The sequence below is a fragment of the Aspergillus caelatus genome (assembly GCF_009193585.1).
Source record: "Aspergillus caelatus strain CBS 763.97 unplaced genomic scaffold BDV27scaffold_58, whole genome shotgun sequence".
Classification (NCBI taxonomy): domain Eukaryota; kingdom Fungi; phylum Ascomycota; class Eurotiomycetes; order Eurotiales; family Aspergillaceae; genus Aspergillus; species Aspergillus caelatus.
This window is the reverse complement of record NW_022475321.1, coordinates 12,777-32,572: the sequence shown is the minus strand read 5'-3', so window position 1 is coordinate 32,572 and position 19,796 is coordinate 12,777. Positions and strand designations below refer to the sequence as shown.

At 48.3% G+C, this 19,796-nt stretch overlaps 13 protein-coding genes across 13 annotated transcripts; 8 read left to right on the top strand and 5 right to left on the bottom strand.

Annotated features, from left to right (window-relative positions):
* Window positions 1–876: 876 nt before the first annotated feature.
* BDV27DRAFT_125891 (SDR family oxidoreductase) lies at window positions 877–2,126 on the top strand. The gene is made up of 4 exons (XM_032066440.1): window positions 877–1,450; window positions 1,512–1,619; window positions 1,675–1,831; window positions 1,898–2,126. Exons 1-4 carry the CDS (start codon window positions 1,137–1,139, stop codon window positions 2,084–2,086), a joined length of 768 nt encoding a protein of 255 aa, XP_031929096.1. The 5' UTR covers window positions 877–1,136; the 3' UTR covers window positions 2,087–2,126.
* A 324-nt stretch (window positions 2,127–2,450) lies between these two features.
* On the top strand, window positions 2,451–3,613 carry BDV27DRAFT_125890 (NAD(P)-dependent alcohol dehydrogenase). Its single transcript, XM_032066439.1, has one exon. It carries the CDS (start codon window positions 2,480–2,482, stop codon window positions 3,476–3,478), a length of 999 nt encoding a protein of 332 aa, XP_031929095.1. The 5' UTR covers window positions 2,451–2,479; the 3' UTR covers window positions 3,479–3,613.
* Window positions 3,614–4,073: 460 nt separating this feature from the next.
* BDV27DRAFT_171154 (uncharacterized protein) lies at window positions 4,074–5,595 on the bottom strand (the record flags this gene model as incomplete). The annotated part of the gene is made up of 2 exons (XM_032075521.1): window positions 5,037–5,595; window positions 4,074–4,983 (listed from the first exon to the last, which is right to left on the bottom strand). The coding sequence occupies exons 1-2, from the start codon at window positions 5,246–5,248 to the stop codon at window positions 4,074–4,076; spliced, it is 1,122 nt and encodes a 373-aa protein (XP_031929094.1). The 5' UTR covers window positions 5,249–5,595.
* Window positions 5,596–5,911: 316 nt separating this feature from the next.
* BDV27DRAFT_125888 (glycosyltransferase family 31 protein) lies at window positions 5,912–7,485 on the top strand (the record flags this gene model as incomplete). The annotated part of the gene is made up of 1 exon (XM_032066438.1): window positions 5,912–7,485. A coding segment is annotated over exon 1 (950 nt), but the record flags the coding sequence as incomplete, so codon positions are not given.
* A 5-nt stretch (window positions 7,486–7,490) lies between these two features.
* BDV27DRAFT_156310 (DUF3425 domain-containing protein) lies at window positions 7,491–8,514 on the bottom strand (the record flags this gene model as incomplete). The annotated part of the gene is made up of 2 exons (XM_032072308.1): window positions 7,491–8,317; window positions 8,385–8,514. 2 exons carry the CDS (start codon window positions 8,512–8,514, stop codon window positions 7,491–7,493), a joined length of 957 nt encoding a protein of 318 aa, XP_031929092.1.
* Window positions 8,515–8,800: 286 nt separating this feature from the next.
* Window positions 8,801–9,875, top strand: BDV27DRAFT_171150 (putative short-chain dehydrogenase/reductase; the record flags this gene model as incomplete). Its single annotated transcript, XM_032075520.1, has 1 exon — window positions 8,801–9,875. The coding sequence occupies exon 1, from the start codon at window positions 8,871–8,873 to the stop codon at window positions 9,873–9,875; it is 1,005 nt and encodes a 334-aa protein (XP_031929091.1). The 5' UTR covers window positions 8,801–8,870.
* A 553-nt stretch (window positions 9,876–10,428) lies between these two features.
* BDV27DRAFT_156308 (uncharacterized protein) lies at window positions 10,429–10,939 on the top strand (the record flags this gene model as incomplete). Its single annotated transcript, XM_032072307.1, has 2 exons — window positions 10,429–10,768; window positions 10,827–10,939. 2 exons carry the CDS (start codon window positions 10,429–10,431, stop codon window positions 10,937–10,939), a joined length of 453 nt encoding a protein of 150 aa, XP_031929090.1.
* A 596-nt stretch (window positions 10,940–11,535) lies between these two features.
* Window positions 11,536–12,017, bottom strand: BDV27DRAFT_156307 (uncharacterized protein; the record flags this gene model as incomplete). The annotated part of the gene is made up of 2 exons (XM_032072306.1): window positions 11,536–11,636; window positions 11,696–12,017. 2 exons carry the CDS (start codon window positions 12,015–12,017, stop codon window positions 11,536–11,538), a joined length of 423 nt encoding a protein of 140 aa, XP_031929089.1.
* A 1,716-nt stretch (window positions 12,018–13,733) lies between these two features.
* On the top strand, window positions 13,734–14,146 carry BDV27DRAFT_156306 (uncharacterized protein; the record flags this gene model as incomplete). Its single annotated transcript, XM_032072305.1, has 3 exons — window positions 13,734–13,836; window positions 13,912–13,952; window positions 14,003–14,146. The coding sequence occupies 3 exons, from the start codon at window positions 13,734–13,736 to the stop codon at window positions 14,144–14,146; spliced, it is 288 nt and encodes a 95-aa protein (XP_031929088.1).
* A 277-nt stretch (window positions 14,147–14,423) lies between these two features.
* BDV27DRAFT_156305 (fungal specific transcription factor domain-containing protein) lies at window positions 14,424–16,008 on the top strand (the record flags this gene model as incomplete). Its single annotated transcript, XM_032072304.1, has 4 exons — window positions 14,424–15,139; window positions 15,203–15,565; window positions 15,615–15,931; window positions 15,983–16,008. 4 exons carry the CDS (start codon window positions 14,424–14,426, stop codon window positions 16,006–16,008), a joined length of 1,422 nt encoding a protein of 473 aa, XP_031929087.1.
* A 121-nt stretch (window positions 16,009–16,129) lies between these two features.
* On the bottom strand, window positions 16,130–17,450 carry BDV27DRAFT_156304 (nitronate monooxygenase; the record flags this gene model as incomplete). Its single annotated transcript, XM_032072303.1, has 5 exons — window positions 16,130–16,250; window positions 16,301–16,563; window positions 16,638–16,651; window positions 16,732–17,268; window positions 17,342–17,450. 5 exons carry the CDS (start codon window positions 17,448–17,450, stop codon window positions 16,130–16,132), a joined length of 1,044 nt encoding a protein of 347 aa, XP_031929086.1.
* A 649-nt stretch (window positions 17,451–18,099) lies between these two features.
* BDV27DRAFT_156303 (putative short-chain alcohol dehydrogenase) lies at window positions 18,100–18,907 on the top strand (the record flags this gene model as incomplete). The annotated part of the gene is made up of 2 exons (XM_032072302.1): window positions 18,100–18,453; window positions 18,518–18,907. 2 exons carry the CDS (start codon window positions 18,100–18,102, stop codon window positions 18,905–18,907), a joined length of 744 nt encoding a protein of 247 aa, XP_031929085.1.
* A 200-nt stretch (window positions 18,908–19,107) lies between these two features.
* BDV27DRAFT_156302 (uncharacterized protein) lies at window positions 19,108–19,500 on the bottom strand (the record flags this gene model as incomplete). Its single annotated transcript, XM_032072301.1, has 1 exon — window positions 19,108–19,500. The coding sequence occupies one exon, from the start codon at window positions 19,498–19,500 to the stop codon at window positions 19,108–19,110; it is 393 nt and encodes a 130-aa protein (XP_031929084.1).
* Window positions 19,501–19,796: the final 296 nt, after the last annotated feature.

Here is a 19,796-nt window from a genome sequence, read left to right as displayed (position 1 = left end):
AAGAGAAGAGGAACAGAAACAATAATATGGAACATCAATCCAGGGGTAGAACAATGGCTGGGGCCGTTCCCGTTTTCCATCGTGCGCCCTATAAGGTAGTCCTTATCCACGGGACCTGTCAACCCCACAGACCATTTTCGGAGAATAATATCAACGGGTTTTCTCATTAACCACTAGCAGTTTGATTGATCACATATTGGGCAAAGACGTTTAGCTACCGAGCTATAGTCTGAACCACGTTATGCCGTGTTTTACTAGGATCAAGTTCCTACCCTACACTCAGGGTCCTGACAAAGGGGTGCATAACCCCCCTTTACTTGGATCTATACCGGGAGAAATCGGATGGCCTTACCTAACAAGCGGGTAGCCAGACTGCCTTTCTTAATTACTTTGGTATAGAGGATTCCAGAAATAGCGTTCGCACTCAGAAAAGCCTTGGCCCGGTGATTTTCGTACACGATCGGAATAAAGGGGGGAGATCGGCGGAATCCGACCTGGCAACAGGAATTAGCTTTCGATATTCTGCTTCTGTCACAAAAGTGATGGATACTACCATGCCTCAGTATGCCCAACAAGTTGGGATTGAGAATTGAAAGTAAAAGTAAAAGTAAAAGTAAAATCCAGAACTCAAACCAGCCACATGGCTTGTCAAGAATTAAGACCAAGCCAAGGTAAACACCCAGGCTAATAACGATCTGTACTATTGAGTACTAATGAAGGATGCGTCTCGTGTCAGGCACACACGCAGTTTGACCAATCGAATCCCGCATTCAGTAGAAGCCATCGCTCACGTGACTGTATGGAGATTGGAGATAGCGGGCAATCGATGGCTAGCCCCGCGCCCGCAGCAGTGATATCATTGCTTTCTTGATTCATATGGACAACCAGCAGAGTATAGGAAGAATTGTATCACACTGAGGTCTGTTAGCTTACCAATTCGCGGAATACACCTCGTATTCAACTTCACTGGTTTGAGAATTCAATCACCTTAATAACATTACAGACCCGGACGGGCCGAGATATATATCGCCTACATTCTGTCCTGACCCTTGCTGTCCATACGTTTATGCCAGTTACCAGCACCATAACCATAAACACCAATTCCCGCAATATCACTTGACCCAGATAGCCAGACCATGGCCAGCTATCTCATCACCGGCTCCTCACGGGGTCTTGGCCTCGCCCTTGTGTCTCAATTGCTCTCCCTCCCTGCATCACAAGTTGCGTCCATCTTCGCGACCTCGCGATCAGCCCAACCCAGCCCCAACCTCAAAGAACTCATCGACCAGTCTTCCGGACGCGCATCCTACGTCCAGCTCGACGTAACCGACACGATCAGCATCAGGACAGCGGCACGGCAAATAGAGCGCCAGCTCCAAGGGCGCGGTCTAGATGTTCTAATCAACAACGCGGGGATCCAACCCGTGACCAAGGGAGGTGCAGAATACATGTACTAATACAACACACTACCCTCCACTCAAAGAAAAATCCAATTAACCATGACCAAATAGGGACAATCTCAGCGACGCATTCAACATTAACGTAAACGCACCGCATGAAGTAACCCGTACATTCCTACCGCTTCTTCGCAAGGGAGAGCGAAAGGTCATTACCAACATGTAGGGCCCGATCTTGTATGTTTCCATAATATAGAAAGATAGTTGACAGATATAGATCCACAACATTGGGTTCCATAAGCAACGCCTCGCCGTTCATGGCGAAATCAACTCCAGCGTATAATATCACCAAGGCTGCATTGAATATGCTGACTGTTCAGTATGCACTTAGTCTTGAGTCTGAGGGATTTACTGTTTTCTGTGTTAGCCCTGGGGTATGTGCTAGTATCTCCTATCAATTGGAAATCAAAGTTATAGGAACAATGCTAATTAGACTCCAGTGGTTGAAAACCGATCTCGGTGGACCTAGAGCAGATCTACCAGTCCAGACTGGCGCCGAAGCAGTGATGAAGATCATCCTTGAGGCTAACCATAAGGATACGAATGGGAAATTCCTCAACATTCATGTGCCCGGGTGGGAACAGACACAGGGATTTAATCAATACGACGGGGCGGAGATTCCCTGGTAGTACAAGTAATCATAATTAGGGAATCGAAGTTTTGTAAGCAAGATGAGTAGAATACATAATCAAAAAAATGAAACTTTGACCCTGCGATCCAGACCGGGAATGGGAGGGAGTGAGTGAGTGAGTGGTGATGTAGTTGTGGATCCACGTCGGTGATGCAACCCTTATTCGCCGCTTTCAGTAATTGGTATGTTGCTAGTTATCATGACATCATAAAATCGACCAGCTATATAACTAAGGAGTACAGGAAAACGTCTTCAAGGTCCTTCCAGAGTCGAATTCTGAATCCATCAAGCAATACCATCCAGCCAATAAACCACGATATAGCCAATAAACCACGATATAGCCAACAAACCACGAACTAGCCCCCAAATCCACCAGCCAAAAACCTAAACCATGGGCTACGACTTCACCATCTACAAAGGCTCTAAAGACGGCTCGATCCAAAAATCCACGACCCACCGCGATGGCCTCCAAAAAGACCAGGTGTACGTCCGCGTAACCCACTCCGGGGTCTGTTTCACAGACGTCCACTACCGACACGCGGACATGGCCCTAGGCCACGAAGGCGCGGGTGTAGTCGAAGAAACCGGCCCGGAAGTACAAGACCTGAAAAAGGGCGACCGAGTGGGCTGGGGCTACGAACATGACTGCTGTGGCCGGTGTTCCCGATGTTTAACGGGGTGGGAGACCTTCTGTCCGGAGCGGAAGATGTACGCCGCTGCAGATCTGGACCAGGGATCGTTTGCCTCACATGCTATATGGCGGGAGTCATTTCTCTTCAAGATTCCGGATGGGATCAAGAATGAAGACGCAGCGCCGTTGATGTGTGGTGGTTCGACTGTTTTCAATGCCCTGCATGTGGCGGGGGTGAAACCCACGGCGCGCGTGGGGATCATCGGAGTCGGGGGATTGGGTCATTTGGCTATTCAATTCGCGGCTAAGATGGGGTGTCAAGTTGTTGTGTTTTCCGGGAGTGATAACAAGAAAGATGAAGCCAAGAAGCTAGGCGCTACAGAGTTTTATGCCACCAAGGGTGTCAAGGAATTGAATGTGGAGAAGAAACTCGACAATCTCATCGTCACGACTAGTAGTCAGCCGGATTGGAATCAGTATGTCAATATTCTGAATCCTGGGGCTACTATCTCGCCGTTGTCGGTCGATTTGGAGGATTTCAAGTTCCCGTATATGCCGCTTTTGGGGAATGGGTTTAAGGTCTTGGGGTCGATTGTCTCGGCCAGACAGGTTCATCGGGATATGTTGGACTTCGCGGCTTTTCATGGTATTAAGCCGATTAATATGACTTATCCTATGAGTAAGGAGGGCATTGAGGATTGTTTGAAGACATTGGAGGAGGGGAAGATGAGATATCGGGGTTTGCTGGTTGCACAGTAGAGTTGAGTGGGGGTGTATAATTAGGAGTTGAATATGGATTATGTGTGTACATATGTTAGAGGAACGGAGTCTGTTAATTTACCTTGAAAGTCGGCTATTACCCCTGTGTACCGAAGACCTTCGGTACGGTCTCGTACTGCTGAGATTGAATATTGCGCTGTGGAATTTATAAACCCTTGAAGAAGTGGAAATGTCGCCCCATACCCCGTACACGGATCTGTCGATGGGCTTTGTCGTGATAGAACTCAAGCACTGACGTATTAAAGATATAGTTTTCACGATGTACTAAGAAAGTGTAATATAAATAGAAAACAAAAGGAATAAGAACACATCCATGTATTGGCTATGTTTGATCTAGTATAGAATATGTGGAGAAATCATTCTTTAGTATTGGCATTGGTGAATATACACTGAGCTTAATGAGTATGGATTATAAAGCTGCCACAGATACCTATGCATTGCTTCTTTCTCCATGTATTCCAGACACAGGATGAATTCAACTTTATGAGATTATGTGATATTGATTCGTGAAAATTATACTATACATCAAGTCATTATAACGTCTATGTGCCCCGGCCTGCGCTAGGACAACATCTCAGTCTTCATCACTACTTATATTTCCATTCTCCCTCCGCAGATGCTTGTCAAACAGCGCCCGCAATGCCTTCGCCCTCATAGGTCTCCGCCTTAACATACGTTCAGCCAGTGTGTCCGCTAAGAGATTTCTCACAAGCTGCCGTCTCGAAACGCCTTGCCAAATGCGCCGGTCATAAGTCATCAAATAAGCAATCTCCGCCCTTTCCGGTGTCTTCATGAAAGCAATCCGCCTCTTCGGCGTAATATTCTTTATTCCCAGGACCCATTGTACATTCGACAGAAAGAACTGATCCAGCTCCAGCTCCATTAACCCATCACACAACCACAACAACCGCCAGCACTGCTGCACATATTTCCGATCCAGATTCATACCCACCTCATTCGGATCAATCATAAACGAGATCTTGGTAATCAACGACCGAGTCTGCGGCCGAATACACGACAGAAAGTTAATCAGAATAGTCGGGTTCTCAAATGCAAACCAGTTCTCCGTCCAGAACACATGCGACGCCTCGGTATAAAACCGTTTATTAATGAGGAAAATATGAAGATTCTGTCGTCGCGCACATAGGCACTTGAGATTCCGCAACGTCGGATGGGGTTCTCGCTTGGCCCGGATATTCTCCGAGTAGCAGTTATCGCACATGTACTCGTTCGTCATCGGGGGTGACCATTGGCTGCGCGCAGGAGAAACAAAGACAGGGAGTCGCTGGCCCCAAGCGTACCATCGACAGTCGGCGCAGGCAAAGTTCATGTTGCTTTCTGGGCCACTGGCAGTATGGGCTGGACCTGGGTATTCGTATGAGAATCGCTTGCATTGGAAGGTGTGATTGAAGCTGAATTTGCATGGTTGTACCAAGAGTAGACGGTAGACATGATTTCGAACTTCTGGAGGTAGGGCGAAGAATCTGAGCTCGTTAGTTTTGGGTCCGAGTATGGGATATATGAGGGATTCACGCACCTATCTATGAGATCGGGCTCGGTCTTTTGCTCGATTGCTGCTTTGTATCTTGCTTCTGCCTCTGCTGCGGCTTGCTGCTCGATTATGGTGCGATGCTTGAGTCTCGCTCGTTGCACGCCCTTCGGTTTTGATTTGCCACGTAGCCGCACTGCTGGATCTCGCGCAAAGGGATTGCGTGTTATGAGTTGGGGTTCGTCGATGACGGCCGCCATAGCTGGCGATCCTCACCGTTCAAGTGGATCCAGGATGAATTAATAATGATTTCTATACCTTTTCTACTTTTATGACCTCTACAAGGGAGTAAAGATGGTTTTATACCCCGCATTTCTTGGTGCCACATCGTCACCGTCTATTATGAGGTTGTGGTTTTAGTTAGTTACTTGCTTGACAATGGTTAGATAATGTTGAGTCACGTTCGTATAATAAAGAGCCTCATGTTTGGTGGCTTTGACTCATGGTCTCAGCCACTCAGCGCCACAGGTCCGAACAAGGTAAGTTATAAACAACTGCAAGGGACAGAGTTGTTGCAATATTCTGCAAAGCACAGTTGGTCTTCCCCACACCCAAACCCAATCGATACTCAACTGACAGAAGACAGAAAACAGAAAACAGAAACAAAAGACCCTGAAAAAGCAGTGCAGGGATCGGCGTGGTTCATGTCTGCCTAGAAGCAGCGCACGATGGACAAAAAGAACGGTCCGGACCGTGTCCGTGCACCGCGCAGGAAGTCAAGATAAAGAGAAGGAAACAAAAAAACGACGAAACCCCCCCACAAGACCCACCGCGAGCCATTCAAGACCATCCAATAATCCGACAGGCCACATAACCATCCCAGGGAGGGAAACGCGAACATCCCATCAATCAATCCAAGTCCACGTCAGCCGCGCGACTGATCAGGGGGTCCCCTGGTTCCCCACGTCCAAACAAAAAAAATGCAGGCCATGAGTCGTTGCCCGCACCGTGCGTCTTATGCTTAAAAGTCGCGACATGGCCTCCCTCGCCCGCTGCTGCTGCTGTTGTCACCTTGGTGCCGATCCCTCTGCTCCATGACGGCCTTTCGTCCTGCTCGTCATCCGCCTCGCAGCCGGATTACCTGGATCAGCCCGATCCTAGGTCTCCTGGTCATCCTCTTCATATACATCAATCACCAAAACGCATCGCCCCCGATCGCATTCCCCCATAGAGAGAAAAATGCCGACACAGCCTGTCCCAATATCCCCGGCCTGGAGGACATCTTCGTCATCCTCAAAACAGGCGTCACCGAAGCCCGCGACAAAGTCCCCATCCACCTCCAAACCACCCTCCGCTGTATCCCAAACTACATAATCTTCTCCGACTACGCCGAGAAGATCAACAATGTTCAACTGCACGACGTCCTCGAAAATGTAGCAGAGGACATCAAACAATCAAACCCAGACTTCAGCATCTACAACCGCGTCCGCGCCGCCGGGCGCACAGCCCTCACCACCTCCGACATGAACCCGGACACCAACTCCGCCTTCGGAAAACCGAACAACCCAGGCTGGAAACTGGATAAGTGGAAGTTCCTCCCCATGATCGAGGAGACGTTGAAGGCGCGCGACGACGCAAAATGGTACGTCTTCATGGAGGCCGATACGTATTTCTTCTGGCCGAATTTGGTATCCTGGTTGGGACAGCTGGAGCATCAGCAGCCGTATTATCTGGGCAATCAGATGCAGATCGCCGATGTCGTGTTTGCGCATGGTGGGTCCGGGTTTGTGCTTTCTAACCCGGCGATGCGCGCGGCGGTCACCTTGAGGAAGGAGAATGTGGATGCGTGGGATCGGGTGACGAACGATCATTGGGCCGGCGATTGTGTATTGGGGAAGTTGATGGCGGATGCGGGCGTGGGGATGCTGTGGGCCTGGCCGGTTTTGATCTCCGGGCAGCCCAGCGAGCTGGACTTTTTCTCGGAGGGGTATCACAAGAAGCCGTGGTGTTATGCGCCGGTTGCGTATCATCATTTGGGGCCTGAGCAGATTCGAGAACTCTGGGAGTTTGAGTGGAAATGGACCCGCGATGGGAATCGTAACCCGGTCTTGTATCGGGATGTGTTTCGACATATCGTCCGGCCGAAGTTAGGGGGCACGGTCGCCGGTTGGGATAATCGGATTGGGGAGGCGCCGGGGAAGTCGAGTCTGAGCTTGGTGGAGTGCCGGGTGCTCTGCTATAGCGATGATAAATGTGTACAGTATAGTTATACGGATGGGAAGTGTTGGACCTCCCATGTGCCTGTTTGGGGCGCGCAGAAGAACAGGGTCGCCTCCGGCTGGATTACGGAGAGAATCGATGCCCTGGTGGATGATATGGACTCCTGTCCTCGTGCGAAGTGGATTGTAAGCTAGACGCTATACCGATACTTCTTGCAGTTTCTTGAGTGTATAATTCATGTATTATGGATATCTCATCAGTAACCCTGCGAAAACAGATCGATTACTCGCATAGAGACACCCGTATGGGTTCTTCTCCTCTAATGATCCTCCATCGATTGCTCGACACAATTAACTCCTCGCACCCCTCCATAGCCCAAGCCCATTTCCGTATGAATCCAGGCGTCACTTCCCAACTTTCTACTCTGTGCGGCTCTCCCCACAAGATAAGACCCTGTCTTGAGGCAGTGACATCGTCGTCGTCCCCGTCCGTGAGTGCCAACGTACTGGCAATGGGGGGCTTGCTGGGCCTTAAAGAACCAAACATATACTCCACGATTTTGTCCCCAAGTAAGTCTCTTACAAATTCCGCATGATCAAAACAGGACTCCTTGGCGATTAGATTATCTCGCATCTTCGGGATTGGTAAGAAGTTAATCCATGTCGAGTGTACAATATCCATCTGCAACGATGTCGGAACCAGGCTCTCTGGGAGACCTGGCCTCGTCGCGAAGAATATGGAACTACCAAGGAACCAAACGTGGCCGGGGCGGATCTCATCTTTCTCAATGCCTGGGATGATGAACGCGGATGACCCGGCCAGGATATACTTGGCATGGTGGACTCCTCGCAACACGTTAAACTGAATCAGATGTAACAAGTGGTCGGCGGGTAGGGAAACCCCCGACTTCGACGACCGATGTGAAACCGTCTGTACTTGGTTGGAGCTTGAGACTGGTTCAGCAGCAAGATGAGGGTTCTGGATGGGACCACGGTTCCGATCCTTGTCTGACGTGGTGTGACTTTCATCCTCAAGTCGCCAACGATGGACTCGGAATGGACGTAGGTTATTGGTTACATCGGCCTGATCCTTTTCTCGAAGACGAAGCCCTGGGTCTACATGAGTTGACTGGACTGACCAAGCCTCCCAGGGCTCGATGTAGGCGCCAATACTCACTGCGCGCTCTTTGGTTCAACCGGTTCTGTATCTTCTTTCGTTGTCGCTTCTCATCTGCGGCCATAGCGCTGTGATCCACCGGCTCCACTGCACCACGCTCGGACATCGGGAACTGTGAATCATTCGCCATATTCAACGGTATTCAATGGAAGGTACGGAGTAAAGGAGGATGAACTAGACTTCACTATCAGCTTAACTCCGTTGGGGGCCAAACATGCTACTATCCCAACTCGGTAAAAACTGTCAGCCACCGTCTTTTGTTCCACATCACCCGCTATTCCCAATCTGGAAAAAAAAATGGTCAGCCAGTTCCAGGCCACATCTATATCTTCTTAGAAATCAAAACTCATTGAGTACCGCCAGAATGAACATAAAAGCCTGGTGATTTCCTACTGAGCATACCCTTCATCAGCAGCATCTTAAGAATATCATCTTCTACTCATCATAACTCACCGCACCAATCAACAAATCTTGATATAAAACACCATGTCTCGCTACGCCGAAGCTCACGCAAACCCCCAGGGTCCCGGCGATGCCCGCCCAACAGCACTGCAAATTGTCAAAGATGCTGAGATGGAAGGCAAGCTCGTCGGAAAGTCAGCCGTAATCACCGGTGTTTCATCCGGCATCGGCCTTGAAACGGTCCGAGCCATCGCTGTAACCGGCGCAACCCTCTATCTCACAGCCCGGGATTTAACCAAAGCGAAAGCGGCTCTGGGCGACATCTTCAAGCCAGAGCAGATGGAACTTGTCCACATGGACCAGTCCTCCCTGGAGAGTGTGCGCAACGCTGCGAAGACCATCCTCTCCAAGGCCGACAAAGTCATCCTCCTAATCAACAACGCCGGGATCATGTCCGTCCCGGAGCTCCGCCTATCGAAAGATGGCTACGAGCTGCAGTTCGCAACAAACCACCTTTCCCATTTCTTGCTCTTCAATCTACTCAAACCTGCCATGCTTGCCGCCACCACAGCTGAATTCCAGTCTCGCGTCGTGAACGTATCTTCCGATTCACACAGACACGGCGGGATCAACGCGTCGGATAACTATAGCTTCCAGAAAGGTGGATACGATCCATGGAAAGCATACTCCCAGTCAAAGACCGCGGGTATTTACATGGCCAATGAGCTCGACCGTCGCTATGGCTCTCGTGGTCTGCACGCGTACAGCGTTCACCCCGGGATGATCGCCACTAATCTGGGGCACTACCTTAGTACGGAGCAGATTGACCAGTTGCTCCAGAATACGAAATGGAATTCTCTATGGAAGAGCTTAGAGCAAGGTGCTGCGACAACGGTCTGGGCTGCGGTTGGAAGGGAGTTGGAAGGTACAGGCGGAAAATTCCTTGCTGGGTGCGCTGAGGCTGTACAGGGCCCGGAAGGTACTGAGGATTATGTTGGGACATTTGTCAATCACACGTACAAGCCGGAGGACGAGACTCGGCTCTGGAAGGATTCGTTGGAGATGGTTGGATTGGTGGATGATGAGTAATGTAATCTTGGAGGTTGAATTGTGTACTATTATGATGGTGGCCAGTCCGTTGCTTAAGTGTTAGTACTTGTATGCAATACAGTACCTATTGCACTCCCCGATATCCCAGACATTTATCAAGGTGTACATACCGCCTGACAGTGAAAAGGCCAAAACAAGCCCCCTCCCTATCAGAAATCAAACCTATACGGCATTCAAAGCGAAGATGGAGGGAAACACGTACTTCTTGTTATTTTAGGGACCGTCTAAGTCAGCCACAGAAAATCGACGGCCAACTAATGAACAAGCCAATTCTAGCAGAGGTAAAGAAGTGTCCCGAGGCACGTATTGGTGATGCATAGATGATATAGTGAGACCATCATATGTACCTCATTAGGAGTTTTCTGCTATCATAATGACAGCTTCTTACCCTCTACCCCGAACATAAACACACCTTTCCTCCAAAAGAGACACACAGACACACAGACACAAGAATCAGACAAGTCCTGTGCTCGCACAGCTCACATTAAGAATAATAAAACTACTGTGGAGACATTACCTGCAAATCATAACCATGGCGTATCTCAGACCAGGGATCAAGTCAGATGCCACTCGGATAATCGTTCGCAACCGTGTCAATCCCGAACGAAGTGCCATATTCAAGCTCTACTCGTTCATTACAACTTGGGGAACCAACACGATGTATGGATCGATCAACTACTCCAGCTGGAAGCGAGCCCTCAGGAGCCAGTGCGGCTTCTCGTCCTGGCGCCACCGTATCAGATGTAGACTCTCGCTTGGTAAAGGCACACAGGAGTTTGTCTATATTTGCTCTGAGAAGCAGTTTGCCGCTGCTATTGATCTCATGTCGAAAAACGAAGCTGATCTTGAATTCGAGATTGTTCACAAATACAGTGAGAATACCCTGTTACTATATGAATCTGATGGGAATTGTGCGCTTATCTTCACTAGAATGGCTTCGTGTGGAGAAAGATGGAAGGAATGGTGCTAGTCATAAGCATGAGTCTGATTTCTATGATGCTGTTGAGAAACCGGCAGACATGGAGAAATGCGATTTAGATTGATTATTGGGCATTGGTCCGACCTCTTTCTATTCAAACAGACAGTGTTGGGATTTGCTTTGTGGCTTCTATGTTTTTGTGGTATCTCGGCGTGCTCTGTGAAGCTTCTATTTTCATAAAAGGGATGGAATACGGTGGGGAATGATGTTTAATCGGATGTTCCGGCGGTGTCAAAGCTTATCTCATACTGTGTGGAACTGCTTCTATGCGGAAATGCGGCAGAATAAATTGTTTAGATCGCATGTTCGATACGTTGTCCAGCCGATGAGATATTCCAATGGCTAGAAAGCCTTCCCATCCATAATCAATCTTCAAGTTTATCATTAGTTGGAACAAGCCCAAGGCACAACAGGAAACGCAAGTCACAAAATTTATCTCATACTATGGACGTAACGAACCACACGACATTGTCCCAATGCAGAAACAGTAGTCCATCAGGAGACTACGAACATTGCCATCTCACAAAGGTAGGCAGACAGAGTCAACACATCGAACGCAACAAACCCAGCCAAATCAAGACGATTGATTCCAAATGTACATTCACATCGACCCCGGAACAGGCCCCACCCACAGAAATCAGGATAAGCGTTTGGTAATCTTCAATCGGAAAGGTACATGTACTGATTATCAACCCAAGCCAAGAAGTCCTCACGGCTGATCGTTTCATTGAGAGTTCCGTCATGGTTAGTCTCAAGGTATCCTAGGAACATTAGCAGACCATTCCATTTGATATTATCCATGCTAGATCCGGGTACATACCATCCTGGGGAACAATTTCAAAGTCCAGACCACGTTCCAGGTTCATTCTGATGGCATAGTGCCAGTGAGCTTCGCAGAGGATATTTCCAGTGACGTCGTGACCATCATAGTAAACGGTATATCTGGCGAAATGGGTATCTGGTTCGAAACCACACTTTTCAACCAAGCCGGTGATCCACTTGCCATAGTCCAGGTCTCTGATATACAAGGTTTGACCATCCCAGACACGAGCGAAGTCCCATGCCATGAACATGCCGCTTTTGGTTGGGTCCAAGCGGTTGTGGACCTTGAAGGCCGCGTCCCAGGCAATTTCACGGGGCATCGTGCTTGTGAGCTAGAAATACGTCTTAGTCTGTTTACTGCCTTAAGGTGGTTTGAACTTTGCACGTCCGATTCAATTATCAAGGGGAAAGAGGAAGCCTCACCTTTGAACGTCAAAGTGAGAGTTAGATGACAATAGATTTCAAGGGTATTGGGTGTAATCGAGAGACGGTGGTTGAAACAATTAGACAGAAGTAGGAAGACAAGGGGCTGGAGATAAATGACAGAAACGCGTAGTCAGGGACTAGTTTCATTAGATTCACTCAGTCAGGCTCCATCAACTTCTAGCAAAGTTACCCAATCGGCCAAACCAATCAGATTTCCAAGCACGTCAACGCCTCGTAGCTTTTCTGTTACACGTTTATACACTACAACCTATCGATTGCCTGCATACCTTTCTCCTCTAATCTACTGAGCATCGAAGGGCTTTTCTACTCTTTACGATCTCTTGCTTCTTAAACGTAATCTAACACGCCCATACCCCTTGAGACATTTGCAAAATGAAAATACATGAGGATACTTCCATCGAAATCATCAACCACGTGGATCTCAGGCGTTCCGCCTTTCTCGGCGCTTGGTGCGTTTGGCAACATGGAGATACTAAAGACACTCTCTCCATTCGGAATCTCGACTATGGCTTCTGGGTGGAAGTACTGGTCGAAAACAGTGCGATTTTCACCCGGACAAGCAGCTGATAGAATTCTCCTTTGAACGGGATGGATGCATTCTCAATAGATATGTGTTCTGTCGCACGTAGTGGCTCTGTGCCATCCAGGCGATGCTGGAATCTGGTGAGAGAGTTAGGTTTGATATTGTTGCCAAAAAAGGTAGCCTATTCTGTACATGGCCATGAAATTACTTGATTACAAGATGGTTGACTTAATTTCTACTGAAGACTACGGAGCGAAACCCGACCTAACTGTGGAACTCTAGTCAATTTTTGAATATTTTGGGAAACCATCCATTAGATTGGATGGCCTGGAAGTGGGGAATTCTGATAGAAGGACGCGGATCGCAAGGTTTGGAATGATTTGAGATGTCTTATGGAAATAATACTAGGAATCACATAATGAAGTATATGGTGTTCCCTCACGTGCTCTCCTGTAACCCTACCGCCGTATCTATAAATCATCTTTAAGATCATAACATGCCTAATTAACGATACTATGCTCATTTTACCAACTTTGCAATGTTATATCCACGGTTTTGCAATGGAACCATATGGAAGGATGATAATGTTCACTGGTGTGACCCCCTTTGTTAGTTAGGCAACGATCAACGCACATTTTATCCAACAAAGCGTTTCTGCCTACATCCATCTTCCTCTATCCACGCTCGTCTATCCATCATAACATATCTTTCATTGTTGAAGAGCATCCGTGTCTCGAGGTCTCAAAGATCCCTTGTCTCCAAACATGGATCCCCAGACCAATCAGGCCCTGACCGCTCGTATATGGCATTTTACGGAAATCCATCGGCACCAGCAACACTAGTTCCCCCCCCCCCCCCCGGCGTGGCTGCGATAGACTTGAACTCAGTCTATACGGACTACGTGACCAGACCCCGACCTGTGACCCCTCGCGAATTTATTCAGCACGTCCGAGATGCATTCATGCGTCTTGCAAGCCAGTTAGATCATGATGGAGACGGACACCAAGGCTAGCTAAAGTAATCCGGTCGCTAGAAAAGCTCCCTCACAGGCCAATCCGAAGCAACTATGGTTCAGATGGCGAGAGTGAATCTGGCTGTGATCATGGACTTGACGGATTTTCAGAACGTTTTCACACGGGTTGCGCCATACATCCCACCGAAATTCGAAGGTTAGTTTATCATTCACCTATCCGTTTTTGCGAATGAACGATCTGCCATGAATATAGCAGTTCTAATCTCACCAGAGCTCTCGAGTGGTGATGCAGAATTCCAACGATACCTAAATGTACACGCGTTCGCTGCGCTACTCACCAAGCTAGATTGACTATAAGGCAGGTTGGTGAAGGACTGATGATTCAAAAAGAGGACGGTGGACCGGAATTTGCCTCTAATGATCCACTTGATATTGAGCACCTTGACATGGCATGGGGACTGCAATTGCGGCCATCTGGATTACGTACGCATGTCACAACGAAGTGAGTTATTCGGAAACGAGCGGGTCACGAACCGAGCGAGTCAGCCCCAAGATTTTAATCAAAGGGTCTCATGTGGGGCTGCTGACTCGATAACTTCAACGAACTTTGGCAAGTTCAGGGCCGTTCGTCATATCGACCTAGTTCAAAATAAATAAAGCTACTATTGTAATGAATTCTCGTTCAATGACAGTTACCACAAAGTCGACATCGGCTTCGGTTGCGGAGAATGCCTGTGCTGCTTGCAGAGAGCAGAAGAGGGGATGTGACAAGATGTTGCCATCATGCGGCCGGTGCACCAGGTACTGCAATGCATCTTTGACTACGGATCTTTTTGTCTTGCAACGCCACTGAGAATGGAACAAAGACAGAATCGCTCATGCAATTATCTCTGGCATACCGCCTCTGACGTATCTCCGTCCGAAGGGCTGACCTTTTTGTTGCGGTTGGAGTTGGACAACCCCCAAGCGCCTAGTCTTAATATCGATCTATTGTACGTTAATATGTTGCAGCAAGCCCAGGAAGAACACAGTTCGACATTTACTCGTATCCTGAACGATTACTTTTCCCACATCCAGCCATGGTTACCGGTTGTCATGGAGAGGCCGTTTATGGAAAGTCTTGAGAAGCTAGGTCATCAACCTCGTGCAGAGACTGCCCTGCTTGCTCTCGCCATACTTCTTGTCGTGCAGGGAGGCTTACCAGATAGAGCTACAAATCCATCATATCGAAATTACACTCTGTGCAAGGAACTTAACGCCGTTCTTCAGCTAAGACGCGCGCCTTCATTACAACTAGTCCAGAGTGGTCTTCTGATAGCCTTATATGAGACTGGGCAAGCATCCCCTGGAGCGGCCTCATTGAGCATAGCAAGCTGTGCGAGGTTAGGCTACTTAATGAAACTCAATATAGATGATGGGAATGACTACGAAGATTACCTGTCCTGGGAGGCTGCTGAGGAACGAAGACGGGTGTGGGCTGGGATATATTTGCTGGACCGGTATCGGCGTCTCACGAGTAACTGCAATTTTGGAAGGGGCTGCTGACCTTCTTTTTGATACAGCGTCATATACCAGGTAGTAACCGAATTCAAAGCGCCTCATGTATCAGAAGACTTGGCGGATCACTTCCGACTGCCTGTAGATGATGCATGTTTGAGAACAGACAAAAGTGAAGCAACCCAGGCCCCATCCCACCAGCCGATGTCCGTGCCAGTCGATGTTCCCCTTTGCTATTATGCCCGGGAGATTCAGGCCGTCCGTCTTCTCGGTGAAGTGCAACTGCTACAAAGACACGTCGACGTCAATTCGCTGCCAGAAAAATGCCAATCGTTGGATCACCGACTAATGCAGTTCGCGGAAAGGTTGTTTGAGCAGACGCCTCAGGGGTGGGCAACCTTATGCGGCGCTAATGCGATCACCTTAACGTGAGATGCCTACCCGTACCAATCCAGGGTCAATAATAATGGACGATAGGGCTGCGTTGATCCTTCATCGAGTTCGAATCGATTGTGCGGTGAAGTGCCAAACCTTTGGGACATCCAATGATGCTAAAGCGTCGCTCCTAGCCTTGACTTCGTTTATCAACATGGTCCGCGATATATGCAATAAGTTTAATATGCTCAGTACACCGGAGAAAATTCCGTCTGCACCACTCCCTGCTGTCATGTGCACGGGGGAAGCTGTCCTTGCTGGGATTAGAATGAACGAGCTACTCGGGGAGCAGTTTCAGCTAGACTATGAGCCATTCCGACTGACACTACTTTACGCGAGGGAATCGTGGAAATTGGCCGGTATGTGTAGCACCTTGTGTACCATGCATTCTAGATGCTGAACTCCCTCAGATCAATATTTGCAGCGAGTGGGATAACCGTTAAATTTGGTTGGCGGCTCAAATACCTGCCCTCTCGTATCTGTCATAGCCAATGGCTCTGTCTGGAACGTTAAACTTGATTAACATTATCAATAATAGTACCTGTCCGCAATCTTCCTTAATTTGTCTCACTAAAAGCATTGTTCACCTGCGCCACGATTGATCGGACTTCCGATCGAGCATCGTCCAGAAGCTGCTTAACCGTCACCACCTCCTTGATGGACCCAATCCCAGTACCTCTATTTGTCTTATGAGTAGAGCTCCAAATATTACGGATAAAGACACTCACGCCCATATAATGGTTCTATCATCTTCTCCCTTTTCTCTGGCGTCGCTGTGTCGTTTGAGGATTTCTTCATCTGTAACACCGCTCTGAAAGTCCTCGTAGCTGGGACCGATGATGGCTCTGCCATCATATTGCCTAGGCCAAAAGTCGGTCGAATTGAACACATCGTGCTTGCGTGATTTAATTGTCGTTGAGATCCCATCAGTCGTGGAAACGATCTTTTCTTTTGCGACATCCGGACCTGCGCATTCAACGGTAGCAATAAACTGAGAGTGCAAATGTGTTAGTATCCAGACATGCTTTAGAAGTGAAGGCCACGACTTGCTCTTGTTCCCATAACGATTCCATCCGCACCTTGCGTAACGAATAACATTAGCACGTCCCATATGCTTGCTATATATATCATAACCTCATCGGAAGACAAAGAAGCTCACCTAACGCCATAGCCGCAACCATCCCCCTCGCATCAACAATACCCCCCGCAGCCAACAACCGGACTTCCCCCGTCTTACCCAACTCGCGAAGTAGCCCCTTCACCTCCGGAATGAGCGCAATCAGACTCGCCCCCTGCGCCCACTGGTGCCCACCCGCATCCGACCCCTGAACAACCAGTACATCCGCCCCATAGTCGATCGCCTCCCTCGCAGCCTGTACCGTCCCAACCTGCACGAACACTTTCACATCCCAGTTCTCCTTCTCTCGGAGCTGATGAACAGCCGTGATGATCGGCGCATGATCGGCTCCATTCTTCGGAAACGAAAGCCAGATCCCAGTTACCCGAGCGGCGCATAGAATCGGAAGTACATTGTCAATTAGGCCTTCTGGCTGGAGCAGGAGACAGCCTACACCTATGGGGAGCTTTTCATCGGGGCTTGCGATCCCAAGAAGTGATCGAGCTGTGTTGAGTTCCGCTTGCAGTTGTTCGAGCTGTGGAGACCCCGTTCTAAAATCGGTGCCGCCGGCTATGAAGCCTATACTCGAGTTTCTGAGTCTTAGTCTTGCTCAACTAGAAGGGAAGAAAGGGTTATATAGGGTTATATGTACCGTAGCCCCCGGCAGATGAAACGGCGCTTGCTAGACGGCTATATGCATAGCCATGCATGGGCCCGTTGGCGATGAATGGGGATTTAGTGTTTGGGAAGATTTGATGCATGCTTTTCGTCTCTTTTCTCGATTGATTTATGTTTGTGTGTGAAGATAGGGAAGTAAGAAGAGGGGCAGCAGAGCAGGTGTGGCCGGGTTTAATACTACTTACTATCTATGTATGGCGCTTACAGATGCTCTTGTTTTGGCTGGAAATGATTTGTTGATGTCTGCCAATCAAATCTCACGTTAGAACTTGCGGCCGCTAGTGTGTGACCGGATATAACCAAAATTACCGTCTACCGAGTACCAACGTTTCATAAGGTCAAGCCTCAGTCAAGGATCGGCTGCTAGGGCGAAGTCTCCAAGGATTCTGACACACGAAAGATCATTCCCATTCGACCACCTAAAAGTGTCCGAACGCCATAGGCGTATCTATACGGTAGTTTATAGGTGCAATTCCAGGTTGACAGATCCCATACTTTTTTCGCATCCGTGGGGCCATCGGCCGCTAGCGTCTTATTCTACTATTCTAATAACTAAGAATTGAATTGATGAGAATATAGCTTTTTACCTCCAAAGAAGTATAAAGGGAGGACCAAAGAATCAGTTTTCATTTCACAATACTAACCTCCTCCTGTCTAGTAAGAACGTATACCTCTCATTGTTGCTTTTACTTCTTCTTCTTCGTCTTAAGCTATCTATCCCTTATATTCACCATGGATCCAGTCTCTGCAAGAACACTCCTGTTGATAGGCTCTGGTCCTGGAATAGGTGTGGCTGTGGCATCCTTGTTTGCCCAAAAGCACTTTGAGCATATAGCCCTCTTTGCCCGGAACCCATCTCAGTTGCAAGCAGATAAAGAGACGATTCTCTCTTCTGCTGCAGAGATTGGTCGTCAAGTCCATGTTCGGACATGGAAAGTGGACATCAGCGATCTGGAACAATTCAAGGCGGCTTTAACAGAAGTTCAGTCCTTTGGGACCCTGGAATGTGTCTATTTCAACGCGGCTCGCGTTAGTGGAAGCAACTTTTTTGATTTCCCTGTTGAAGAGATTGAGCTGGATCTGAAGGTAAGTTTGGATCTATTGTCATTGTAGGGGTATTCTCCAATAATTGATTTGTTCTACTCTCTAGGTCTCGGTGACTGCCCTCTATGTTGCTGTTCAATGGGCAATGCCCATCCTGGCTAATACAATGCAAACGAACCCGGGAATCGGTATCAAGCCGACGATTCTAGTGACAAACAGTCTCTTACCGGTTGATCCAATCCCTGAATTATTTTCTTTGTCGGTGGCAAAGGCTGCACAGGCAAACTTGGTCAAGTCGTTGCAGAAGTCTCTTGCGAGGGGAGGAACTCGTGTAGGAATGGTTATTGTGGGAGGGATTGTATCACCCGCCTCGAGTTTCTTAAATCCTACCACAATTGCTGAACAAGCTTGGGAACTGTTCAACCAGGATGGAGCCGATTACAAAGATCAAGTGAGTATCCTAGAGGATCGAATTGATTGGTGTCCACGCCTGTGAAAATACCATGCTGTACTTCCGTCCCAGGATTCACAGTATATTGTGGAGAAACCATAGTGAAATTTGAGAAGAAATAAAGAATCATTAATACATATCGTACAAGCCGTACAAGCACATAAACATCTAATCTGACCTCGTCAGCACAGTCGCAAACAATCGTAACCATATAGACACATACCGTTAGCCCATGCAGTAAGAAATTACCAGCCCCCTCCATGATGTCCTCCACCATGATGATGTCCTCCATGATGTCCGCCATGGTGTCCTCCACCCAATCCACCAAACCCACCTCCATGATGCCCGCCTCCAAACCCAGGTCCCATGCCCCCATGATGACCATGATGCCCATGACCACCCATTCCCATACCAAGTCCACCACCACCACCATGATGATGATTATGATGATGATGATGATGATGGTGTCCACCGCCACCAAATCCTCCAGGCCCCGTGCCAAAGCCTCCTCCCAGTCCAGCGCCAGGACCGAACTCGTGTTTTCGCGGGGGTGGATATCCGCCTGCGCCCATTCCCATGCCGGGGCTCATATGATGACGGCGATTACTGCCGCCGTGAGAGGAGAAACAAGAGCCCATGGTGTTCTTATGGTTATGCTTTCTTTGGTTTGTTTGGTAGGAGGTGCTAATGTCGGGCAGTGGTTCACAAAAGTGTTTCAATCAACGTCAATTGTAGGTGAAAGAAAGTATATCAATCTATCGATTTATAAATGTAAGGCTGAAATTAGTGGAGATCCATATTAATATATCCTGCGGTACCTTTTCCACCTTTCCTTCTAAAAAAAAAAAGAATTAATCTCATGTATACGTACGTCATGACGTCATGCACGCATCCACCAGAAGAATACGTACAACCCTCACTCCCAAGAAATTAT

Coding starts and splice junctions, on each gene's coding strand:
- BDV27DRAFT_125891 (XM_032066440.1), top strand. CDS start 1,137: ATGGCCAGCTATCTCATCACCGGCTCCTCACGGGGTCTTGGCCTCGCC. Junction 1,451..1,511: donor AAGGGAGGTGCAGAATACAT/GTACTAATACAA, acceptor ATGACCAAATAG/GGACAATCTCAGCGACGCAT. Junction 1,832..1,897: donor TTTTCTGTGTTAGCCCTGGG/GTATGTGCTAGT, acceptor ATTAGACTCCAG/TGGTTGAAAACCGATCTCGG.
- BDV27DRAFT_125890 (XM_032066439.1), top strand. CDS start 2,480: ATGGGCTACGACTTCACCATCTACAAAGGCTCTAAAGACGGCTCGATC.